The 21,047-nt window shown below is 34.8% G+C and overlaps 1 protein-coding gene across 1 annotated transcript in view; it reads left to right on the top strand.

Moving 5' to 3' along the window:
* UROC1 (urocanate hydratase 1) overlaps window positions 1-19,991 on the top strand; it is a 48,714-nt gene extending 28,723 nt beyond the window's left edge. The window contains exons 16-20 of the mRNA XM_074283810.1: window positions 4,530-4,628; window positions 7,954-8,053; window positions 12,856-12,937; window positions 17,803-17,902; window positions 19,501-19,991. Coding sequence (XP_074139911.1) covers window positions 4,530-4,628; window positions 7,954-8,053; window positions 12,856-12,937; window positions 17,803-17,902; window positions 19,501-19,641 — 522 coding nt within the window. The 3' untranslated portion in view covers window positions 19,642-19,991. The remainder of the gene's footprint in view (window positions 1-4,529; window positions 4,629-7,953; window positions 8,054-12,855; window positions 12,938-17,802; window positions 17,903-19,500) is intronic.
* Window positions 19,992-21,047: the final 1,056 nt, after the last annotated feature.

Below are 21,047 nucleotides of genomic sequence, written 5' to 3'. Positions count from 1 at the left end.
ATGCTATCTAGGATCTTGGCAAAGACACTGCAGTGATTTGCCATTTCCTTCTCTAGCTCATTTTACAGATGAGGAAACTGAGGCTTAAGTGACTTGCCCAGAGTCACAGCACATTTAACTTGAAGGGACAGGAGAATAGTGCCACATACATTAAGAAGATGCATTCATTCATGTGATGAAATCCAGGAATCAAGTTAGAGAGGCAAAACATAGAATATTTGGGTGGTGATCAAGAAGGAGAAAAATAGGAATGATATTATCTTAGGCATCTCTTAATGATCACCTGGATAGGAGGAAACATATGAGATTGCTCAGAAAACAAATAAAAAACCTGGCGTGGAAAGATGATTAATCATGGAAAGATGAAAGATGGGAGACATCTGCTGTAAGTTTCTTCACCAGAAACAGAGCAGCTAATAAGCTTACTCTGGTGATTTCATCCTTAAAAGGTAGAGTAAGCAACAAAGGAAAATGCTAATGTAGACTTATGAACAAGGGCTAGCTAGTTATTGATGAAGCAAAGGGAACTTTGGAGAATAATTAACCATTCCCTGTAAGGATGCATTATAAAAGATGAAAAAAACAGACAAATATAGCTGGATATGTTCCTTGAGTGGTAGCAAAGTATAATACGATTCACATTCAGAGAAGACACAGGTAGGATCCTATGGCCAAAAATTGTACAGAGAAAATCAGTCCAAGAGGGATAGGAAACTATAAGATACAGTCCTATAGATTCAAATCAAGACAATTCCAATGAAGAAGAAATGGGGGAATTAACATAGATACATAGGGAATCCATCCATCAGTTTTCATTTTCCAAGACATGGCTCAAAGCTGAAGCCAAAGACAGGTAATGAAGAATGAATATGAAAATATGACATGGTTCTGGAAGGGCAGTACCAGAAGTACCAAAACTTAAAATGAAATTTGGTTTACAGTGAATGCTCAGGACATTGAAGAGATTTTGTTGTTTAAAGGGGGGAAAGGGTAAAGGGGAGAAACAAAGAAAGGTCCCATAAAGAAAAAAAAATCACATAAAAGATCATTGATTTAAAGCTGAATAGGACAGCTACTTGGGGTGGACCAGACAATGATAGCGAATGACAAGAGAAGGGGGTAAAACCTCACTAAATTTTGCTTCTTGCTTCTGTTTTCTCTCCCAAGTAGAATAATCTTTGAAATGAAAGGAACACACACACCCCCCTAAAAAAAGAAAGAAAGAAATGAAAGGGGCTGAATAAAAATGTTTTAAAGGCAAATGAGATCCAAGATAAGAGAATAGTTTTTTTTAAAAAGTATCCAATTTCCTTTCCTAATTTCAAATTGACTGACTCTTCCAGAATATTGATAAAGGCATGATGGCTAAGTTTCTTGAAAGTTCATGTAGGGTAAGAGAGGTACCTCAAAGTCTAGAGAAGGTCCAAATCTGTTGTAACTTTTTCTTAAAAGTAGAGTCTACAAATCATAGCAAAATTCTAGAATACATTATTAAAAGGAGAGTTTGGGGGGCAGCTAGGTGGAGCAGTGGATAGAGCACCAGGCCTAAAATCAGGAGGACCTGAGTTCAAATCTGGTCTCAGACACTTAACACTTCCTAGCTGTGTGACCCTGGGCAAGTCACTTAACCCCAATTGCCTCAGGGGAAAAAAAAGGAGAGTTTGGCAATACCTAGGAAAGGGAATAAGCATTTATATATAAATAATACCTATATGTCAAGAATTGTGCTAAGCCTTTTACAAATATTATCTCATTTAAACTCACAACAACTCTGTAAAATACTTTAAGATATTTTGAAATTGAGATAAAATTAAGATAGGTTATTATCAGAAGCTAGGTGATTTGCCCAGGATCACACAATGACTAAGTTTCTGAGATCATATTTGAACTCAGCTCCTTCTGACTGCAGGTCCAAAACTCTATCCTCAGCCCCACACATCTGAAAGGGAAGCCATGATCAGTCAGGACACACCATGCCAGATTCATCTCCTTTGTTGACATGGTAACTAGAAAAGCAAAAAAGCAGCATGGTGTCAGAGAGAGGGCCAACCTTAAAAGATCTGTGAAGAAGTTAGCTAATCTCTGAGTGTCCCAGGAAAATCTCTAAAGTTAAAAGCTACAGACGAGTAGCTGGTCACTATTAGTGAATACTTTTTGACCCAAAGAATTACCAATGAAACCAAGATTCACATCTTCCTTTTCCTCTGGGCAAAAACAAACAAATCATCTCAACAACCAAACAAACTAAACTGGTATTTCAGGAGAATATTATAGGCACAGTTTACCTAGATTTTTAAGAAAAAAAGAAAAACAGAAAAGGAATACAAAACAAAAGAGAATATAGTCATGTAAAAATAAATAAATAAATAAATATATATATATATATATATATATATATATATATATATATATATATATATAGTCATGTGCCAAGCAGAATATCAGGAAGGATTTAAAATATATAACAACAAATTACCAGATCAAGAAAGTATATATATATATACTTTGCCCTCCCAAGCCGGCTATAGTTAAGAAAATTTATATTTATATATACATATGTAGATACACACACATATCTTTTCTAACTCTGCTGACTCTTTTATTAAACTCTACTCCATAACTTGCTATTATTACTTAATTTCCCTCCACCCAAGGATCCCTCCCTTGTCTTCTTCCCTCACCTTTGTTTCTCCATTTGCACTTCACTCACCACTTATTTATACACCTTTCATGGTATATAGATATATAGAGATAGATAGATAGATAGATAGATAGATAGATAGATAGATAGATAGATAGATAGATAGACAGTTGCCTATTGAATCCATTCCTAATGTGAATAGGTTTTTAGAACTGTGAGCCATCCTCCCCCTTCTCTAACGCCTCTGAGTCTTCTGCACCTCATTTGTATAACATGATTACTATTTTTACCTTAAGTCTGCTAATCTTTTTTTTTTGAGTCACCCTATTGTTGATGTGATCTTAAGCATATAGTTTACATTTCCCATATTAAAAAAAAGAAAAAAGAAAAAAAAAAAACAACTTGTCCATGTTCAGTTCCTTTAAATTGATATTTGATATTGGCTTTTATATGTTAAATTTTCTGTCAAGTTTGTGTTTGATTGATTGAAAGTCTTGAAAATCTACAAGTTCATTGAAGGTACATTTCTTCTCATTCAAAATTATACATAATTTTGCTGGATATGCTTTTTTTGGTCACAGGCCTAGTTCTTTTGATTGTTGCTAGATATAATTCCAGGATCTGTGGTCTTTTATTGTAGCTGCTGCTAAATTTTGCAAATCCAATTGTAGCTCTGGTATATTTGAATTTTTTTTCTTGTTTCTTGCAAAATTTTCTCTTTGATCTAGGGATTTTGAAATTTGGTAATAATATCCTTGTGTGTTTCTCATTGAGGTGTTGATTGGTAGATTTTTTGTATTTCTACTGTACCCTCATGTTCTATCACTACAGGATAATCTTCTTGGATTATTTCCTGCATTATTGTGTCAAGGTTTTCTTTTTCATCACAACTTTCAGACAATCCAATTATTCTTATATTTTCTCTTGTTGATCTGTTCTCCAGATCTGCCATTTTTCTTATGTTTCACATTGTCTTCTATTTTTTCATGCTTTATAATGTTGTGTTATTTCTTGTGACTCTTAGACTCTTTAAGAGATGTATGAGTGAGCACTTGTTGTATAATGTTATGGAGAGGATTATTACTCAGATATTACTGGAACTAGATGAACTGAGGTCCCTTCCACTTCTGAGATTTTATGTCTGTAAATTTAAAATAGATGTAGGAAAATAAATGCAGGATTGTCATCCCAATTCTAGTGGGTGCAAAATTCATGCCTGATTCTTAGCACTAGACAATGTAGTGGTATACAGATATGTTTTTTAAAAAAAGCCTCCCCCATTTTTTTCCAAATTAAGAACAGATCTTTGCATAAGAATTGGTATAATGACTGATCAAATAATTTCACTGATATAGGGAACTTCTAGATAAGCAAACTCCTCCAATTCAGGGCATCAATTTCTCTTCAATTTATATTCTTATATAGTTGTCTAGAATACTGAAGGGCCCAAGTGATTTGTCCAAGGCTACACAGCCCATATGTATCCTTAGTGAGACTTGAACCAGGATCTTCTTAGTTCTCTCTAACCACTGTCATGCCGATTTTCATAAAACAGAAGTACATAGAAAGATAATTAACATTTTAAAACAATAATCAGTAGGTACTGAATGGATGCCCCAGATGATGTCCAAGACATAATTTTACCATTTACAAATGAAGAAAAACAACGTTTCTGTCCCCCTCTATCATCACTATATCCTTTCCTCCCTTTTGGGATTTTATAACTGAGAATGGAATTATATCTACAAAGGTGCCTTAACCTTCCTGGAGAAAAGTTCTTTGTTTTGCAAATTTTTAAAACTTGTCAGTGGATTTCAGCCATACATGTGATCCCACTGAAAATGGCCTGGTCACACATCCTCACTGACTTGTTCTTCTTATCTTTTAGGTGGTAGGTTCCCAGGCACGGATTCTATACTCTGATCAGAAGGGTCGTGTGGCCATTGCTGTGGCTATTAATCAAGGCATCGCTCAAGGAAAGATTAAGGTGAGGTGAAATCCATCATGAAAGGATGATGATAGGGAAACAGGAGACGTCTGAGGTCTTGGCCTTTCCCAGGGAACTGCTCTAACCAAGAAAAACCAATGATACATGCTGCCTGAATCAATCATGCACAATTTATTTTATTTTATTTTTTATCCTTAACTGAAGCACTCTCCCCCACAAACAGAACATTTCCATATACACTGCAGAAATGCAGGATTCTGTATGAAAATGTGAATCTCAATTTGGCATAATTTGCTTTTTAAGAAGTATATACTGAATTCTACACATTATTTTCAAAACTATCCTGTTTAGCTATGCTTCCTTATGAATTTCTTTCTGTTCTCTTCTGTATATATTTTTCTTTTTTTTCTTCCTTTTTTTGGGAGGCAATTGGGATTAAATGACTTGACTAATGTCACTAGTGTTTGAGACTGGATTTTAACTCAGGTCCTCCTGACTCCCTTCTGTGCATTTGAAAACAGTTTTCATGGCTTTCTTTTTGAGGGGTTAGAAAAAGCTAGAGAAAGGAAAAAACCTTATAATAAATAAGCATAATCAAACAAAACAAATCTACATGGTAGTCATGTCCAAAAAATGGATGCCGCTCAATGATCTATGCCCATCTTCTCTGTCATGACATGGGTAACATGTTTCACCATCTATGTCCAGAAACCCAGTTGGTCCGACATAAATTACACACGCATTGTGTATCCAATTCTTTTCATGAATAGGATGCTTTTTAACTGCTTAGCCTTTGTCCCCTATCATTTAAGCATGTAAATTACATGTTATGTAATAATAAATATTTATGTATATAAAGCATACATTTATAGTCCACTAACATATAATAATATACATATTAAATAAACATTACTAAAGACATTAATATAAGTATTATTAATAATTATATAGTACATACATATCTTTACCTAATATATCTCACATAGTACATAATACATTATATGTATATATTACATAAGACATAATATGTTGACGTACATAGACATTAACATCCATGTAGGATGACCAATAAAGCTATTTCCTCAAGCAGATCATTACCAATAGGAATACCTTTATCCTCCACTCACGAGAAATCAGCAACCCTCCAGCTGAAGATACACGATCCTTCAGAGCAAGTCCATATACTGCAGATGAACCTTGATACCTTTGAGTCTTATTAAATAGCTAATGATAATATTTCAAACTATTGACATTAGATAGGTTTATTGGTTAATACATTTTTATTGTTTTTCTTAGGTTCAAAACAATTACATTTGGAAGTCCTTCCTAAAAGATTCATTTTCTTAGCATCTCTATGACTTTTTTACTTCATAAATTTTTATTTCTTTATTTTTTACCTTTCTATAATTATCATGTTAATACCCAGATTGTCTGATAGACTTGCAGACTGAAATAAATTTTAGCTATTTTGTTTATACATACATATATATCTATACATATATAGATATATATGTATGTATGTCTATATTTTGAACTTAGGTCCTCCCAATTTCAGGGCTGATGCTCTATCCACTGTGCCACCTAGCTGCCCCTATTTTGTTAATTTTTTACAAGTTGAATCCATCATTTGTTTTCACAATCATCTTAATTTCTGAGCATGTGTCTTCCCCTCTATGAATTAAAGAGCCATTCTTTGTAACAAAGAATATTTTTAAAAAGAAAAGAAAAGAAATCAGTTCAATAAAACCAAGAATCAACCAATTCTGACAGAAGCCCTAATTAAAGGTAGAAATTAGCTAGAGAAAATTGGCTGCTTTAATTTTGGGCTATAATATGAATATTTACACAGAATATCTACAATCCAAAAGTCTTACAGGATAGTCAAACTTTTACAGGATGTTCTGGTCTTTAACTCTTAGCCATCAGAGGTTTATCTTCATTCAACTAACTTAGTGTATTGTTACCTTCTCCAGGGAAAGAAATACTTTATGGTTACTAATCCATTAGCCATCCCTCCAATTTCATCTAACTTACTTTATTGACATATATCTATAAATATAGATAAATCCATATATATATAATGTATATATGTATATATATAATGTATATATGTGTGTATATATATATATGAAAGATGACAGTTAACTCTTGCCACATCTTAATCATTTAGCACAATGACTGTCACATAGTAAGTGCTTAATAAAAATGTTTCTTTTTTGTTCCTCATAGACTTCATCCCAAAACAATCCTCTTTTGTGACAAAGAGAAGGAATTTAGACAAATTGATCACAATATCAACTATGTATATAGCATCTTCCCACCTGTCCACTAAGAGAAGGGAATTTGTTTCATTATCTCTTCTTTATGGCCTATGGTCATTGCATTTAATCTGAGATCAAACGCTATTTTAAAATTGTTTCATTTAATTATTGTAAACATTATAGCTATTGTTTTCTTGGTTCATCTTTTTTCACTCTATAGTTTTCTATTTCTCCTATTTGTCCTTTCTTGTTGTACAATAACATTCCATTACATTTATACACTATAATTTGTTCACTCCCAAATGACGTGTATTGACTTTGCTTCCAGTTTTTTGCTATCACATTTAAAAAATCTATGAATCTTTTTGTATAGACATATTCCTTCTTTCTGTATTTGATCTCCTTGGGATATATGTCCACTAGTGAGATCACTAGATCAAAAGGTATTTTTTTTTAATTTTTTTTTATTATATATATATATATATATATATTTTATAATATTATCCCTTGTATTCATTTTTCCAAATTACCCTCCCTCCCTTATTCCCTCCCCCCGACGACAGGCAATACCATACATTTTACATGTGTTACAATATAGTCTAAGTACAATACATGTGTGTGAATATCATTTTCTTGTTGCACAATAAACATTAGAATCCGAAGGTACATGCAACCTGGGCAGACAGATATTAGTGCTAACAATTTACATTCCCCTCCCAGTGTTTCTTCTCTGGGTGTATCTACCTCTGTCCATCATTAGATCAAAAGGTATTTTGATAGGTTAATGACTTTTCTTGCATAATTACAAATTGTTTTCAAAATAGTTGAAGCAATCCACAACTCCATCAATAATATATCACTGTGTCTGTCTTCCCTCAACAGCCCCAATTTTGATTATTTTAATTTTTTTTATCATATTGGGAGTGAGGTAAAATATCATAATTGTTTTAATTATTTGCATTTTCTATTATTATTATTACAGATCTAGGGCATTGTGTGTGATTATTGACAGTATATTTTCTTTTTGTGAAAACCATTGTTCATAGACTTTTGATTTGTACCTATCAGAAGGCTTTGCTGAGTGTTTTTGCTTGTCTACTTAGGCTCCTGTGGTCCTCAGCCGAGACCATCATGATGTCAGTGGTACAGATAGTCCCTTCAGAGAAACATCCAACATTTATGATGGATCTGCTTTTTGTGCAGGTGAGAGGGATGATGAAGGTTCGAGAGAAAAAGCTCTGAGATGAATAAAGTAGTCAGGAAGAAGGAGGATTTGATTTGAATCTTGAGAGATGGACAGGGTTTGGATGGATTAAGGAAAAGGCATCCAGGAAGGATCAACAGCACAAAATATTATAAAGTTTGTATTTTAAAATAATATCAAAAATGTTATTCAAGAGCCCTGTGGAAAAACCGTTAAATGACCCATATTATTTACCTTGTCAAAAGGATAAAATGATTATGAGAACATGAAAAAAATTAGTCAACTGACATTTTCAAAAATTCTTATGACCTTACTCTTTGGTAGGAGGACAACCATATCTATCAATAAGGTTGTATTAATAGGGAACAACGGTTATATGGGTAAACTGGCCATTTAAGTAGGAGATAAATTGAGTTATTGACTGAACAATTATTTCTGAATGATAAAAAAGTATAAAATATTGACTAGAACTAGACTAATTTTTAAACAAAAATACTCATCAATCAGTAAACAAGTACTTATTAAGCCTACTATGTGCTAGGCACTGTGCTAAACAATGGAAATATAAATATAAAAATGAAACAATATTTATTCAAATGAATATCAGCACATTCAAATTCATTCCTTTGGGAAATTAGTTTGTTGTTGTTCAGTATTCAGCTATGTCTGACTCTTCATAATATCACTTGGGGATTTCTTGGCAAAAATATTGAAATAGTTATTTCCTTCTCTGGATCATTTCACAGAAGGGAAAACTAAAGAAAACAGGGTTAATAACTCATCCAGGATCATACAGCTAGTAATTGTCTGAGGCAGGATTTTAATTCAGGAAGATGATTATTCCTGATTCCAGGCCTAGTATTTACTATGCACTATGGCACCACCTTTCTGTCCTCAGGGAAGTTAGTTATTAGTTATTAGTTACATCAGTTACACCAGTTAGTTAGTTATCAAGTACACTAATAGGTTACATTGAACACCCAAGATTTTAGAGCTTGTTCAGATCTCTTCACAGCATGGCAGAATTAAAGCTATTGAGTGAAAATGGGGAGAGCTGGGTTCAAATCCCAACTCCAGCATTTATTACCTGTGTGACCATGGTCAGAAATATAATTAGGATAGGATACATGCAGCTCTGACTTTGGGAAGATTTTGAATTTTGAATTCAAAGTTTTTCCTACATGAATTCCTTTGGATTCATCCTTTGAATAGATACATGAATTCTATTGAAACAGTTTGATTAAATCCAATAAATATTTATTAAGTACCTACTATATACCTTACTATATACAAGGCATTGTATTATCTATTAAGGATACAACAACAAAATAATCTCTGCTCTCAAGAAGCTCACATTCCAATTAGGGAAGAAGGGGTATCCAATCAAGGGTTGTCTAGCATATGCCATTGTGGAAGGTAGTTTGATTTTACTAGACCATTCCTATCTCTTTTCCCCATCCTTCATTCTGGCTCAGGAGGTCATTGCCTCTTAGAGGTCATTGCCTCTATTCTTCCCCTCTCTCACCTCTAGAGTTGGAAAAAACCTAAAAGGCATAAACTAACCTGTCATCTGGGAGATAAATAACTTACTCAAGAGAGTTGCTTTTAAAAAAATACTAGGACAAAGGTTCCAAGTCCATATGGTTTCTCTTCTCTGCATAGTAAGAAAGCATAAACATACAGATCATTAGTAAAATTCATAGAACTCTGAGTCCCTAGGATATTCTTTTGATCACAGACAAGAAAGGGAATTTTTCCAACCAGTTCAACTTGATGTAATTAATTATTTACAGGTTTTCTCTCCTCCTTTTCCAACAGTCAAATCATATTCTGTGGAGAAAAAAAAAAAAAACACAACTCAAGATACAGTTAAAACTATTTTCTCTTTACTAGAAAGTCAGTGTTTAAAATTATAAATGACCAATAAGCAAAATTAAAAATTAGCAGAGAAACTCTTAGAGATGAACCATACTACCAGCTGCATGCGTCAGTAAAAAGAAGGGAGAAGCAGTAGAATAAATTCACTATTGTTCGAGTAGTTTTTCTGAGAAGTGGGCATAACTCAGTTTCTCCTTGTTAGGCTTTATTATCTTGGCCAGGCAAAGGAAAAGGCTCTAGCTGCTTTATGGCTTAGAGTCAGTTCCCCAGAAAGTCTTCCATTTTCTACCACTGCTGCTGTCACCACTCATTCTCTTCAGAGTGATTTAAAAACTCGCTGCTGCAGAGATCTCTGATTTCCAGTTCTGATACTGTGATAGTTTCATCTTAGCAACTTAGTTTCTCTCAGAAGGCAACATTCATTTTCCCTTTTTTGCTACCTATTCCAATATGGTGAGCATAACATGGAAGCTTAAAGATAATTTAATCCGCATTTCTCTAATTATTAGCTATTTGGAACATTTTCCCCCCATGGCTATTAATAACAAGGCAGCCTGTTTAAGTGTTTCCAGAAAGACTGTTACACAAGTAAGCAGATGAGTAAATGGATGATAATTTGAGATGAACTAGTACTAACAACCAGGGCAATCATGAATGGCTTCCCTATGAAGGTGTTATCTAAGCTCATGAAGGAATTTAGGGAGTTTAAAAAACAAAATTGAGAAGGGAATATATTCCATGTGTGTTAGGCAAGCTATCCAGTGAAGGGCACAGAAAGCAGAAAGCCAGGCTCCAGGTACAGAAAGTATATTTGTTTGTCTGGAATTTAAAATGCTTGAAAGGGAATACTGTGAAATGTCTGGAAAGAGAGGTTGGGATCAGATTATGAAGGACTTTAAAAACCATTTTAGTCTAGACAAAATATAGAGCCAAGCTTCTCAAGCATATGAGAAAGATGGTCAGACCAATGGGATAGAAAGACTATTTGGCAGCTATATGGATTATGGATTAGTGAGGGGTAACACTGGAAAAAGTGAATCCAATTAACAAGCTGCTGTGATATTATAATAGTCCAGACAAGAGGGGATGAAGTAAATTTGGAAGTAGTAAGAAAGAGGACAGATGGTAGGGACATTATAGAGGTATAATTGGTTAAAAACAAAACAAATCATATGTAGGATGAGGGAAAGGGAAAAGGATTTTAAAATTAGTTGCCATTTTCAGTATTAATAAGATTCATGATGCTTTTGCTTTTCTCTTCAGATATCCTACATTAATCTTTCAGTATAGTCTCTAGTATGTGCCTCCTGAATGTGCATTTGGTCTAATCCATTGCCTTTTTCAATTTTCATTCTTAAGATCAGAGAGGGAAGAGTTAATGATGACCCCAATATTATGTACTTTAATGACTGGAAGGACTATGATAACCTCAATAAACATGATTTAGGTAGAGGGATGTATTTGAGGGAAAATACAATGACTTCTGTCTTATTCATGTTGAATTGGAGATACTCACAAGACATTCTTGGTTGGAAATATTTAGTAGTAAGTAGTAATATGTGATTGGAGCTCAGAAAAGAGACTGGGATTGGACATATTGGTCTAAGAATCATTGGCATAGAACTTACTGTTGAAAGCATAGGAGCTGATAAATATTATTGGGAGTATAGATAAAGAAAAGACTTAAAACTTTGGAACACACCTATATATAAAAGGAGAAATATGAATGATGACCCAGCAGAGGAAACTGAAAAGGATACTAAAGCTAGGAGATAGCAATGTCATAAAAACCAAATAAAGAGAATATATCCTAAGGAAGAGGGTGGGTGGTTATCAAAGGCTGCAAAGAAGCTGAGAGAAAAGAAAAGATATTAGGCATATGGCAATTAAGGGAAAAATTTAATTTTGGAGTAAGTAATTTCAGAAGAGAGATAGGTTGGAGGCAAGATCAAAAGGAATCAAGGGATGAATGAGGGGAGAAGAAAATACGGACAGAGTCAAAGGAGAGACATTAACCATCCATTGGGGAGATGGCAGGATCAAGGGAAGAAACATGGGCCCTGTCTGTAAGCAGATAGGGAAAGCTTGAAAGTTAGAGAGAGGGTTCAAGTATAGGGGTAGGGTAAGCTTCTAGAGGAGATAGGAGAGGATGGGATCAAAGTCACAAGTAGCACCTAACTAGCAAGAATAATTAGTTAAGGTAGGAAATACCATGTTATTGTTACTAATTTTTTTACTTAAAAATTAATGCATTTTATTTTGTTGATATTTTCCAATTACACTTAAAAATTATTTTTAACTTTCATTTTCAAAATTTTGAGTTCAAAATTCCCTTCCTCTATCCTGCCTCTTCTCTACCCTTTGAGCATACTAATTCTACATTAAAAGTCATGGGAAACATATTTCCATATTAGCCATGCTGCTGTTGTATCCCTAGTATCTAATACAATGCCTGTCATGTAGTAGGTCCTTGGTAATTGCTCATTAGTTTGAATTGAATTGAATTGAGAACCATGATGTTGTTGTCCTTTAAAGATATTTTGAAAGTGGGGCAGCTAGATGCCATAGTGGATAGAGTAGCAACCCTGAAGTCAGGAGGACCTGAATTCAAATCTGGCCTCAGACACTTAATATTTTCTAGCTGTGTGACCCTGGGCAAGTCACTTAACCCCAATTGCTCCAGCAAAAAAATTTTTTTGTAAGTTTACAGCATTATATAAATGTAAATTACTTAATATGATTAAGGACCATTCATTTGCCTAGTAGTTCATGCACCTTCCCAGACCTAGTTCTTAACAGACTCATAATAAATGGAGAACTATTTATTTCCATCATTATTCTATCCATCGCAAAAGTCATGGCCATGTTGGGGTTCCTTTTTGTGGAAAAATATCATAGGATCTGGAGCTCTCTTTCTCCCTAGACATGGCGGTGCAGAACTTCGTGGGAGATGCCTTCCGAGGTGCCACGTGGGTGGCTTTACACAATGGAGGTGGAGTTGGATGGTAAGAAGTTCTGGGAAAAGAAAATGTAATAGGTTTTTCATAACAGAGTTCAAACTTTGTTAGGGGCTGCCCTTAGTTTCTGGTTTACTCAGCCAAGCAGAATGGTGTAATAGAAAAGCTATTGCACCAGGAATCTGGACACCCTAACTTAGCCTGACTCTGTTACTAATTAATCTGTGTGAACTTGGACAAGTTATTTTACCTTTTCAGGCCTCTATATTCTCAGATAGAAAGTGGGGACATTTCTGCTATATTTTTGACCTTCTGTGACATCCTACTCCCTAAGCCTCATGACATAATTTCTCAGATATGTTGATAATGAATACTTCTAAAAGTTCTGGGGAGCAAGAGGTGGAGGGCATATGATGTGATAATCTAGTATAAAGGAAGGAAAAATGACAGGCAGCTGGGACTATGACTAGTTGATTCTGGTCTTAGCTATGTCAATATTATGTTGGGTAAATATGGGCCTCATTTGCAAAGGAGGGAGAGGAGCAAAGGAAAATTTGGCTGAGTGATCTCCAAGGTCTTAGGATTCTATAATCCCCATGGCTGGCAGGGGGAAGAAAGGGGACAAGGCCATTGCTGAGAGAATGGGAGAAACCTCTCCCCAACCATTTTATAAGAAGCTTTTAGCAAGCTGCCTCCCTCACAATGTTCTCAATGATAAGATTCTTCCCTTCTTGTGGCTAAAAATAGTTTACAAGTATTTGGATTTACTCAAAGTTTTACCTTTCAAAGAGAACCAGCAAAGCCAGATAAGGAGGGACAGGTATAATTGTGTTTTTATAAACTGTTCTTTAGTAGGATAAACTCATCTTTTTGTCAACCAGAAGGGCAGAGTCATTTCAGAGCCATATTTCCCAGATTCTTAAATGAAATTTAGTAAATAATTTTAAAAGTGTACTACAAGGGGTAGCTAGGATAGAGGTGGCGCTGTGGATAGAGCACCAGCCCTGAGGTCAGGAGGACCTGAGTTCAAATCTAGTCTCAGATACTTAACACTTCCTAGTTGTGTGATCCTGGGCAAATCACTTGACCCCAATTGCCTCAGGGAAAAAAAAAAAAGCAGCTTACTACTGTATGAGACATTATGTTAGGGGCTTCAAATAAATACCATAGAATTCTTAGTCTCAAGGAGTTTACAAATGAATAGTAAAAACGAGATGAATTTACAAAAGAAAATAATGAAAATGTCAAATGCACTGCCCTGCTTTTCCCTAACTGGACCACCAGACAGCAGATATTATACTTTAGGTCTCCTGATTATTTGAAAAACTCTGATTTGAAACTCTCCTCAGAGGGTTAAAGTTTGGTGAGCCAATGCATGATTCACTTTCCATCCAACTGTCTACCTGGGCCATCTTTTTAATATTTTTCAATTTTCAAGCATTCTTTTTTTTTTTCTCCCTCCTACCTTCCTTCTGCTCCATGGAAAATAAAAAAACATAGAATCCTTGTACCACTTCAAGAAAAACATATTCCCACATCATTCACATACAAAGAATGCATTTCTTCTTTTGAATATTAATGCCATTATTTCTCCATCATGAGGTGGATATTAGTCTTCTTTATCAGTAGTCTGAGATCATGATTGACCATCTGATGAAGCAGAGTTTATAAGTTCCAAAAGTGTTGATTTTTGCAATATTGATACATATTGATATGTAAATATCAATATAATATTGATGTTATAGTATCATTTGTTTTTGTTTTTGTTCACTTTATTCTGTACCATTTGACAGAGGCCTCTTCTGAAACTGTCCATTTTTGTGAGTATTCCCTTATTTCCATTTGGGGTTATAATGAAAAGAGATGCTCTAAATGTTTTTATACATATGAGTGTTCTTTCTCTCGCTTTGATCTCTTTGGATATAGACCTAGCAGTGGTACCGATGGATGGAACTGAACATGCTGTTCCGTAATGTTATGTGCATAATACCAGTTGCTTTCCAGAAGAGCTGGACCCATAACAGCACAGCATTATGTCTGTTTTCCCACTGCCCTTCAACATGTGCCATGTACCATTTCTTTTTTTTTTTTTTTTTTGCTATCTTTGCCAAATAAGAGATGGAATCTCAGAATTGCTTTCATTTGCATTTCTCTAATTGTTAGTGATCTGCAACTTTTTTTTTTTTTTTTTTTTTTTTTTTTTTTTTTTTTTTTTAGGTAGCCTTGATTTCTTTGAGAACTTCCTGCTCATATTTTTAGACCATTTGTCACTCGGGGAATGGCTCTTAGTCTTTTGCGTGTGATGCTGCTAGTCATATATCTTGGAAATAAGATTTTTATTGGAGAAATTATGTGAGAAAGATTTGGCGCAGCATAATATTTTCCTTTTAGTTTAATTTTATGTAATTAAAATGACCAGTTTTATCTTTTGTAATCCTCTCAATTCCTTGCTTGGTCATGAGCTCTTCTCTTTCTACAGATATCCAAGCTATCTTGAAATCTGCTTTTTCATACCAAACTCCCCACCCCTTTGCCAGTTTTTTAAAAAATTATTTTCTTTTAATAAATAGCTTAATTAAACATGCAAAACATGAGCATCTCATTAAACAAAAGAGAAAAAGAAGTTATACATGAAGCTTTATTTAAAGCATAGTTTAAAAATATATAATAAATTTAACACAGTAATAAAACTACCCTACTTGTCTATGCCCCCTTCTGAATTTCCCAGCTACCCTCTCCTATTTATTTATTCATTCGTTTGTTTGCTGAGGCAATTGGGGTTAAATGACTTGCCCAGAGTCACACAGCTAGGAAGTATTGTGTCTGAGGTCACCTTTTTGCATTTCCTTTTGCACCACATTTTCAATTCTCTTCCTATATCTCTTTAATTTGATTTTCAAAATCCCTTTTGAATTCATCAATAGCCCAAAACCAATTTTTATTTTTCTCGGAGGCTTTGGATATTCTAGATTTGCCTTTGTTATCTTCTTCTGAGAGTGTGTTTTAATCTGTTTCCATAGTAACTTTTTGTGGTCAGAACCTTTTTCTGTTGTCTACTCATTTTCCTAACCGATTAGATAGCTTTTAACTCTTTGATTAAGTAGGGCTCTGTTTTCAGTGTGGTGGATGCACTGTCCCAATATTAAGGGGTTTTGTGCAGCTTTTTTCAAAGAGTCTTCTAAGAACCTGCCAATGAACACTCTTTTCTGCCCTGAAATTGTTAGGAGTGTCCCTACCTCACTTAGCTTAAGATCTAGATAGTAAAATCTATCTATATTTTTGATTGAGCAAGAGTCTTACCTCAATGTTAGTAAAGGGATGTCCTGTGAACTGAGGCCTTTAGAAGTTTCCATCACCATCACTGCCCATGCCCATTACTGGTATGCTGGTTTCCCAAGGCCCTCTCACCCAAATGAAAATCTTTTCTGCCAACCTTCCAATTTGCCTTTGGTGTCTCTTGGCTGAGAGATGGAAGCCACTAGTACTGTCACAGATTTAGAAGTCCCTAGACCAGTTCCTACTTTGCTGGAACCAGAACTGGCACTGGAGCTAGGCCTGTGTGGCATGGCCTACACCAGGACTGCATACTAGATTTCCAAACTGGTGAGACAGGTTGCTGCCCTTCTAAGTTGTTTTCAGCCGGAAAATGTTCTACTCTGTCTTTTTGTGTGCTCTGATGCTCTAAAGTTTGTTTTAGAGTCATTATTTAAAGGAATTTAGAACAATTTGGGGGAGAAGTCAATGAATTCCTGCCTTCACTCTGCCATTTTGCTTCTGCTTCTATCCCCTTTTTTCAAAGCCTTTGGATTTTTAGTTATTACAGCTCAGTAGATTTACAACAGAAGAGTCATTACACCTACTCTAGTTTCTGCCAAGAGCAACTGCAGCAGTGATGGAAGTTACTGAGGCATGGGGAAAAAGATGTTAAATGATGGGAAAGGACATTGAATATTTGCTCTGGCATTGGATCATGCTTTTTCCTATCTAGAGCCTGAGTTTCTCATGCTAAACATCTTTTAGTCTTCACTGCTATCATCTTAAAACCAGTTAAAAGAAAGTTCCAGCCTCTTTTCAAAGATTTCATACCTTCTCCCTATTTGTCTTCTCACATCCTGTAAGAATCTTACCTGATGTGTATTGTGACAAATTTCTAAAAATAATAAGATGAACACTAAGAATTTATTGAGTTTCCATTATGTAGTGATGATGGTGGGTGGTGGGGAATGGAGGTAGGATGAGGGGCTATACTAGTTATGATGTGGGGTACACAAAGATGAATGAATGTCAAGGAGTTTGTAATTTAGTTGGTGAGATAAGATACATATTTTGGGAAATAATAAATATTAATAATGTATTATTTAGTCAATAGTAAAAGTAAATGGTAAAAAATTAGCAATGAATAAAAATAGAAAAATAGTAATAAAAGATTTGAATTGTGCCTCAAGATAATTATCTAATAGGTAATAAAGTTATAAAAATAACTAACATATACATATTGCTACAAAGTTTACAAAATATTATCTTCAAAAAAACTTGTAAAATAAGTAGTACAAGAACTATTATACCCATTTTATACATAAGGGAAATGAAACTCAGTGAAAGGACTCACTCAGAATCACCCAGAAAAGTAGGCATCAAAATCAGAATTTGAACCCACATCTTCTTGATGTCATATTCTTTGAACAAGTGGTATAGAAAATCAGAGGAGGGCCAAGACCACTTCAGTCTAAAAAGTGGAACTGTCAGAACACTTTTATGGAGGATGTGACTTTTGTGATGTATCTAGAAGTATGGCTAGAGATGGACAGAAAGTAGAAAGGCACTTGAGAATTATGTAGTAGAAAATTTATATAAGCTATGTTCAGGGAATGATGAATAAGTGAATTTCATTTTTTAAAATTGCTTTTTTTCAGGGGTGAAGTAATAAATGGAGGATTTGGCCTAGTGCTTGATGGAACTGAAGAAGCTGAACGGAAAGCTAGAATGATGCTCAATTGGGATGTGTCCAATGGAGTAAGCAGATTGACAAACCTTGTTCCCTTAATTCTTTTAAGGGTCCATTATTTTTTCTTGGTTCCTCAAATTTTGATTCTTCCCTTTCTCCTTTTTCCATTCTCCCAGTTCTATCACTATGTTCTTTTAATTCTTCCTTTAGAATGTCTCTTGCTCTTGTCACCTTTTATCTTTTTTAAAACCACCATCTTACAGCTTGGGCTATGGCAAAGACAATATAGCCTTCCAATTCTCTCCAAGTCTGTCTCTGTCTCTCTCTTTCCTTCTCTCCATCTCTCTCCTATTTCTGTTAATCCTTCACACTGCCACTAAATCAATCATTTTTACCATGTCACTTTCCCTATCTCCAAATCTTAGTGACATCCCAATAGCTAATCAAGTCCACATTATTTGAGTCCATATTCTTTGATCCAACATTCAATATTCTCTACAACCTAACCTTATCCAGCCTGTTCTTCTACCACAATTATGCTAAGAAACATAATTTTCTATTTTGGAGTCACCAAACTTTAGACATTTCTTCTTGTGTTTGCAGATAGATTATATTATTTGGGTCAAGTTTTTAGGCAGTCAGCTCATATTCTGATTTTATGTTCTGCATTAGAAAAGTCTTCTTCCCTTCATAATCTCTTATTTTATTGGAATCTGAGAAATGTTTATGCATTCATTCAGTGAGAACACTGGGTGTTTGCTCCATGCTTTAAACTGTGCTATTTGCCTTTTAGAAGATATAAAAAATATAGAAGTCACTTTAATTAATGACTTCAGTGGAGAAATTTGAAATCAATAAGTCAGATCCTATAGAAAAATTCTTCTGTGCATCCAGATGCTTCCTTTTCATGGTCATTAATATGTACCAAGTCTATCTGGAAGTGTGTCCCTGGAAGAAGAGTTAGAAAACCATGGAAAAAAAGCATCCCTTGCTCCCAGGTGAAATCAGTAGACATCAAAGGACACCCTGGAGAAGAGAGGAGGTCATAAAATATAAGATACATCTTGTAGGACAAAGTATGGAATAAGGGAAAGGGGTCTTCAGGATTTGAAAGAATTATCTTATTATACATTTGATTATATCTGATTATATATATCTGATTATACATGTATGTGCATATATGTATATATGTATATATATATATATATTTGTTTGTTTGTTTTGTTTGTTTGTTTGTTTGTTTTTTTGCTGAGGCAATTGGGGTTAAGTGACTTGCCCAGGGCCACACAGCTAGGAAGCATTAAGTGTCTGATTCCATATTTGAACTCAGGTCCTCCTGACTTCAAGGCTGGTGCTCTATCCACTGTGCCACCTAGCTACTCCAAGCTTTATGGTTTTAAAATATCTCAGCATGGGTTCACCAGTCCCATCTCAATCTCTTTTGTGTACCTCCTTGCCACTGCTAAGCAGCTCCAGAGTTCAAGGCCTGGGACTATAGCCCCAGCATTCTAGGAGAAACTTTATATAGCTGAAAATTTCTTACATGGTATCCATCCAAAGAAACTATGTGTTACAATCTTTGAGTCTATACTTGGAATGGGTGGGAGTCTCTTTGTTTTTGACATTGAAGCTCCCATCCACCTCATTTTGAAACCCTTATTGACAGGTGGCCCGGCGTTGCTGGTCAGGAAATAAGAAAGCATATGAAATCATCTGCCAGACAATGGAGGAAAACCGGAAATTGAATGTCACCCTTCCTTACGATGTTCTGGATGAAAGCATTTTGGAAAAAGCTCTACAATGCTAGACAAGGATCCAAGGAAGAAATTAGGCCTTTTTGCTGTATTCCTTTAACAATAATAATTCTTATCACTTATGCTTGCTTGCCTGATTCTTAATCATTTCAAAGTGTCTTCCCATTAATTATCTCAGCTAAGTACCATTACCTGCATTTTCCAGAATGAGAAACTGAGACCAAGATAAAGTGTCAGTCCATAAGCATTCAACAAATACCTTCTATGTGCTAAGCAGAACTAGGAGGAGAACTCAAATTTCCTTGCTCCTAGTTTGTGTGTATCTATAACAGAGGGACTTGAAATACCTGCTACCTCATTGTTGCATTTGGTGGGAGTAATAAAGACCTATGAAACTGGTGAAGAATTGAATATTTTTTCTACTTTCTGTAAAGGCTGTGGTGAAAATGATCATGTAGGAGATCAGTGGAGTTTTTCTTGAGAAACAAATAACCTAAAGAAATAGGAATAACCATGGCTTATGTTGTGATCAATGAGAAGGGTCTCCTTGAAACTGGGAACAAGAAAAGTTAAAGTTGGTAAGATAGCATGAGATCAGACTATAATGAACTTTGAAAACAAGCAGGAGAATTATTATGGCCATCAGTTTCCATTGTTTTTACATTTCCAGGATATCAAGAGAAGACGTGGTCTATTCATAATTTGAGGTTTCAAATCAATTAATATACATTTATTAAGCAGCTACTTTATACTCATCACTGAACTAAACACTAGGAACAAAAACAAAGATTTAAAAATTTTTTAAAATTAATTTTATAATTATAACATTTTTTGACAGTACATATGCATAGGTAATTTTTTTACATTATCCCTTGTACTCCCTTCTGTTCCGAATTTTTCCCCTCCTTCCCTCCACCCCCTCCCCTAGATGGCAGGCATTCCCATACATATTAAATATATTATAATATATCCTAGGTACAATATATCTGTGCAGAACCAAATTTTGTTATTGTTGTTGCTGTTGCAAAAGAAGAATTGGATTCAGAAGGTAAAAATAACCTGGAGAAAAAAACTAAAAATGCTAACAGTTTACACTCATTTCCCAGTGTTCCTTCTCTGGGTGTAGCTGATTCTGTCCATCATTGATCAATTGGAATTGGATTAGCTCTTCTCTATGTTGAAGATATCTACTTCCATCAGAATACATCCTCATATAGTATTGTTGTTGAAGTGTATAATGATCTCCTAGTTCTGCTCATTTCACTCAGCATCAGTTCATGTAAGTCTCTCCAAGCCTCTCTGTATTCATCCTGTTGGTCATTTCTTACAGAACAATAATATTCCATAACATTCATATACCATAATTTACTCAACCATTCTCCAATTGATGGACATCCATTCATTGTCCAGTTTCTAGCCACTACAAAAAGGGCTGCCACAAACATTTTGGCACATACAG

The sequence above is a fragment of the Sminthopsis crassicaudata genome, chromosome 1 (genome assembly GCF_048593235.1).
Source record: "Sminthopsis crassicaudata isolate SCR6 chromosome 1, ASM4859323v1, whole genome shotgun sequence".
In the NCBI taxonomy this organism is placed as follows: domain Eukaryota; kingdom Metazoa; phylum Chordata; class Mammalia; order Dasyuromorphia; family Dasyuridae; genus Sminthopsis; species Sminthopsis crassicaudata.
This window is presented reverse-complemented; position numbering and strand designations above follow the sequence as displayed.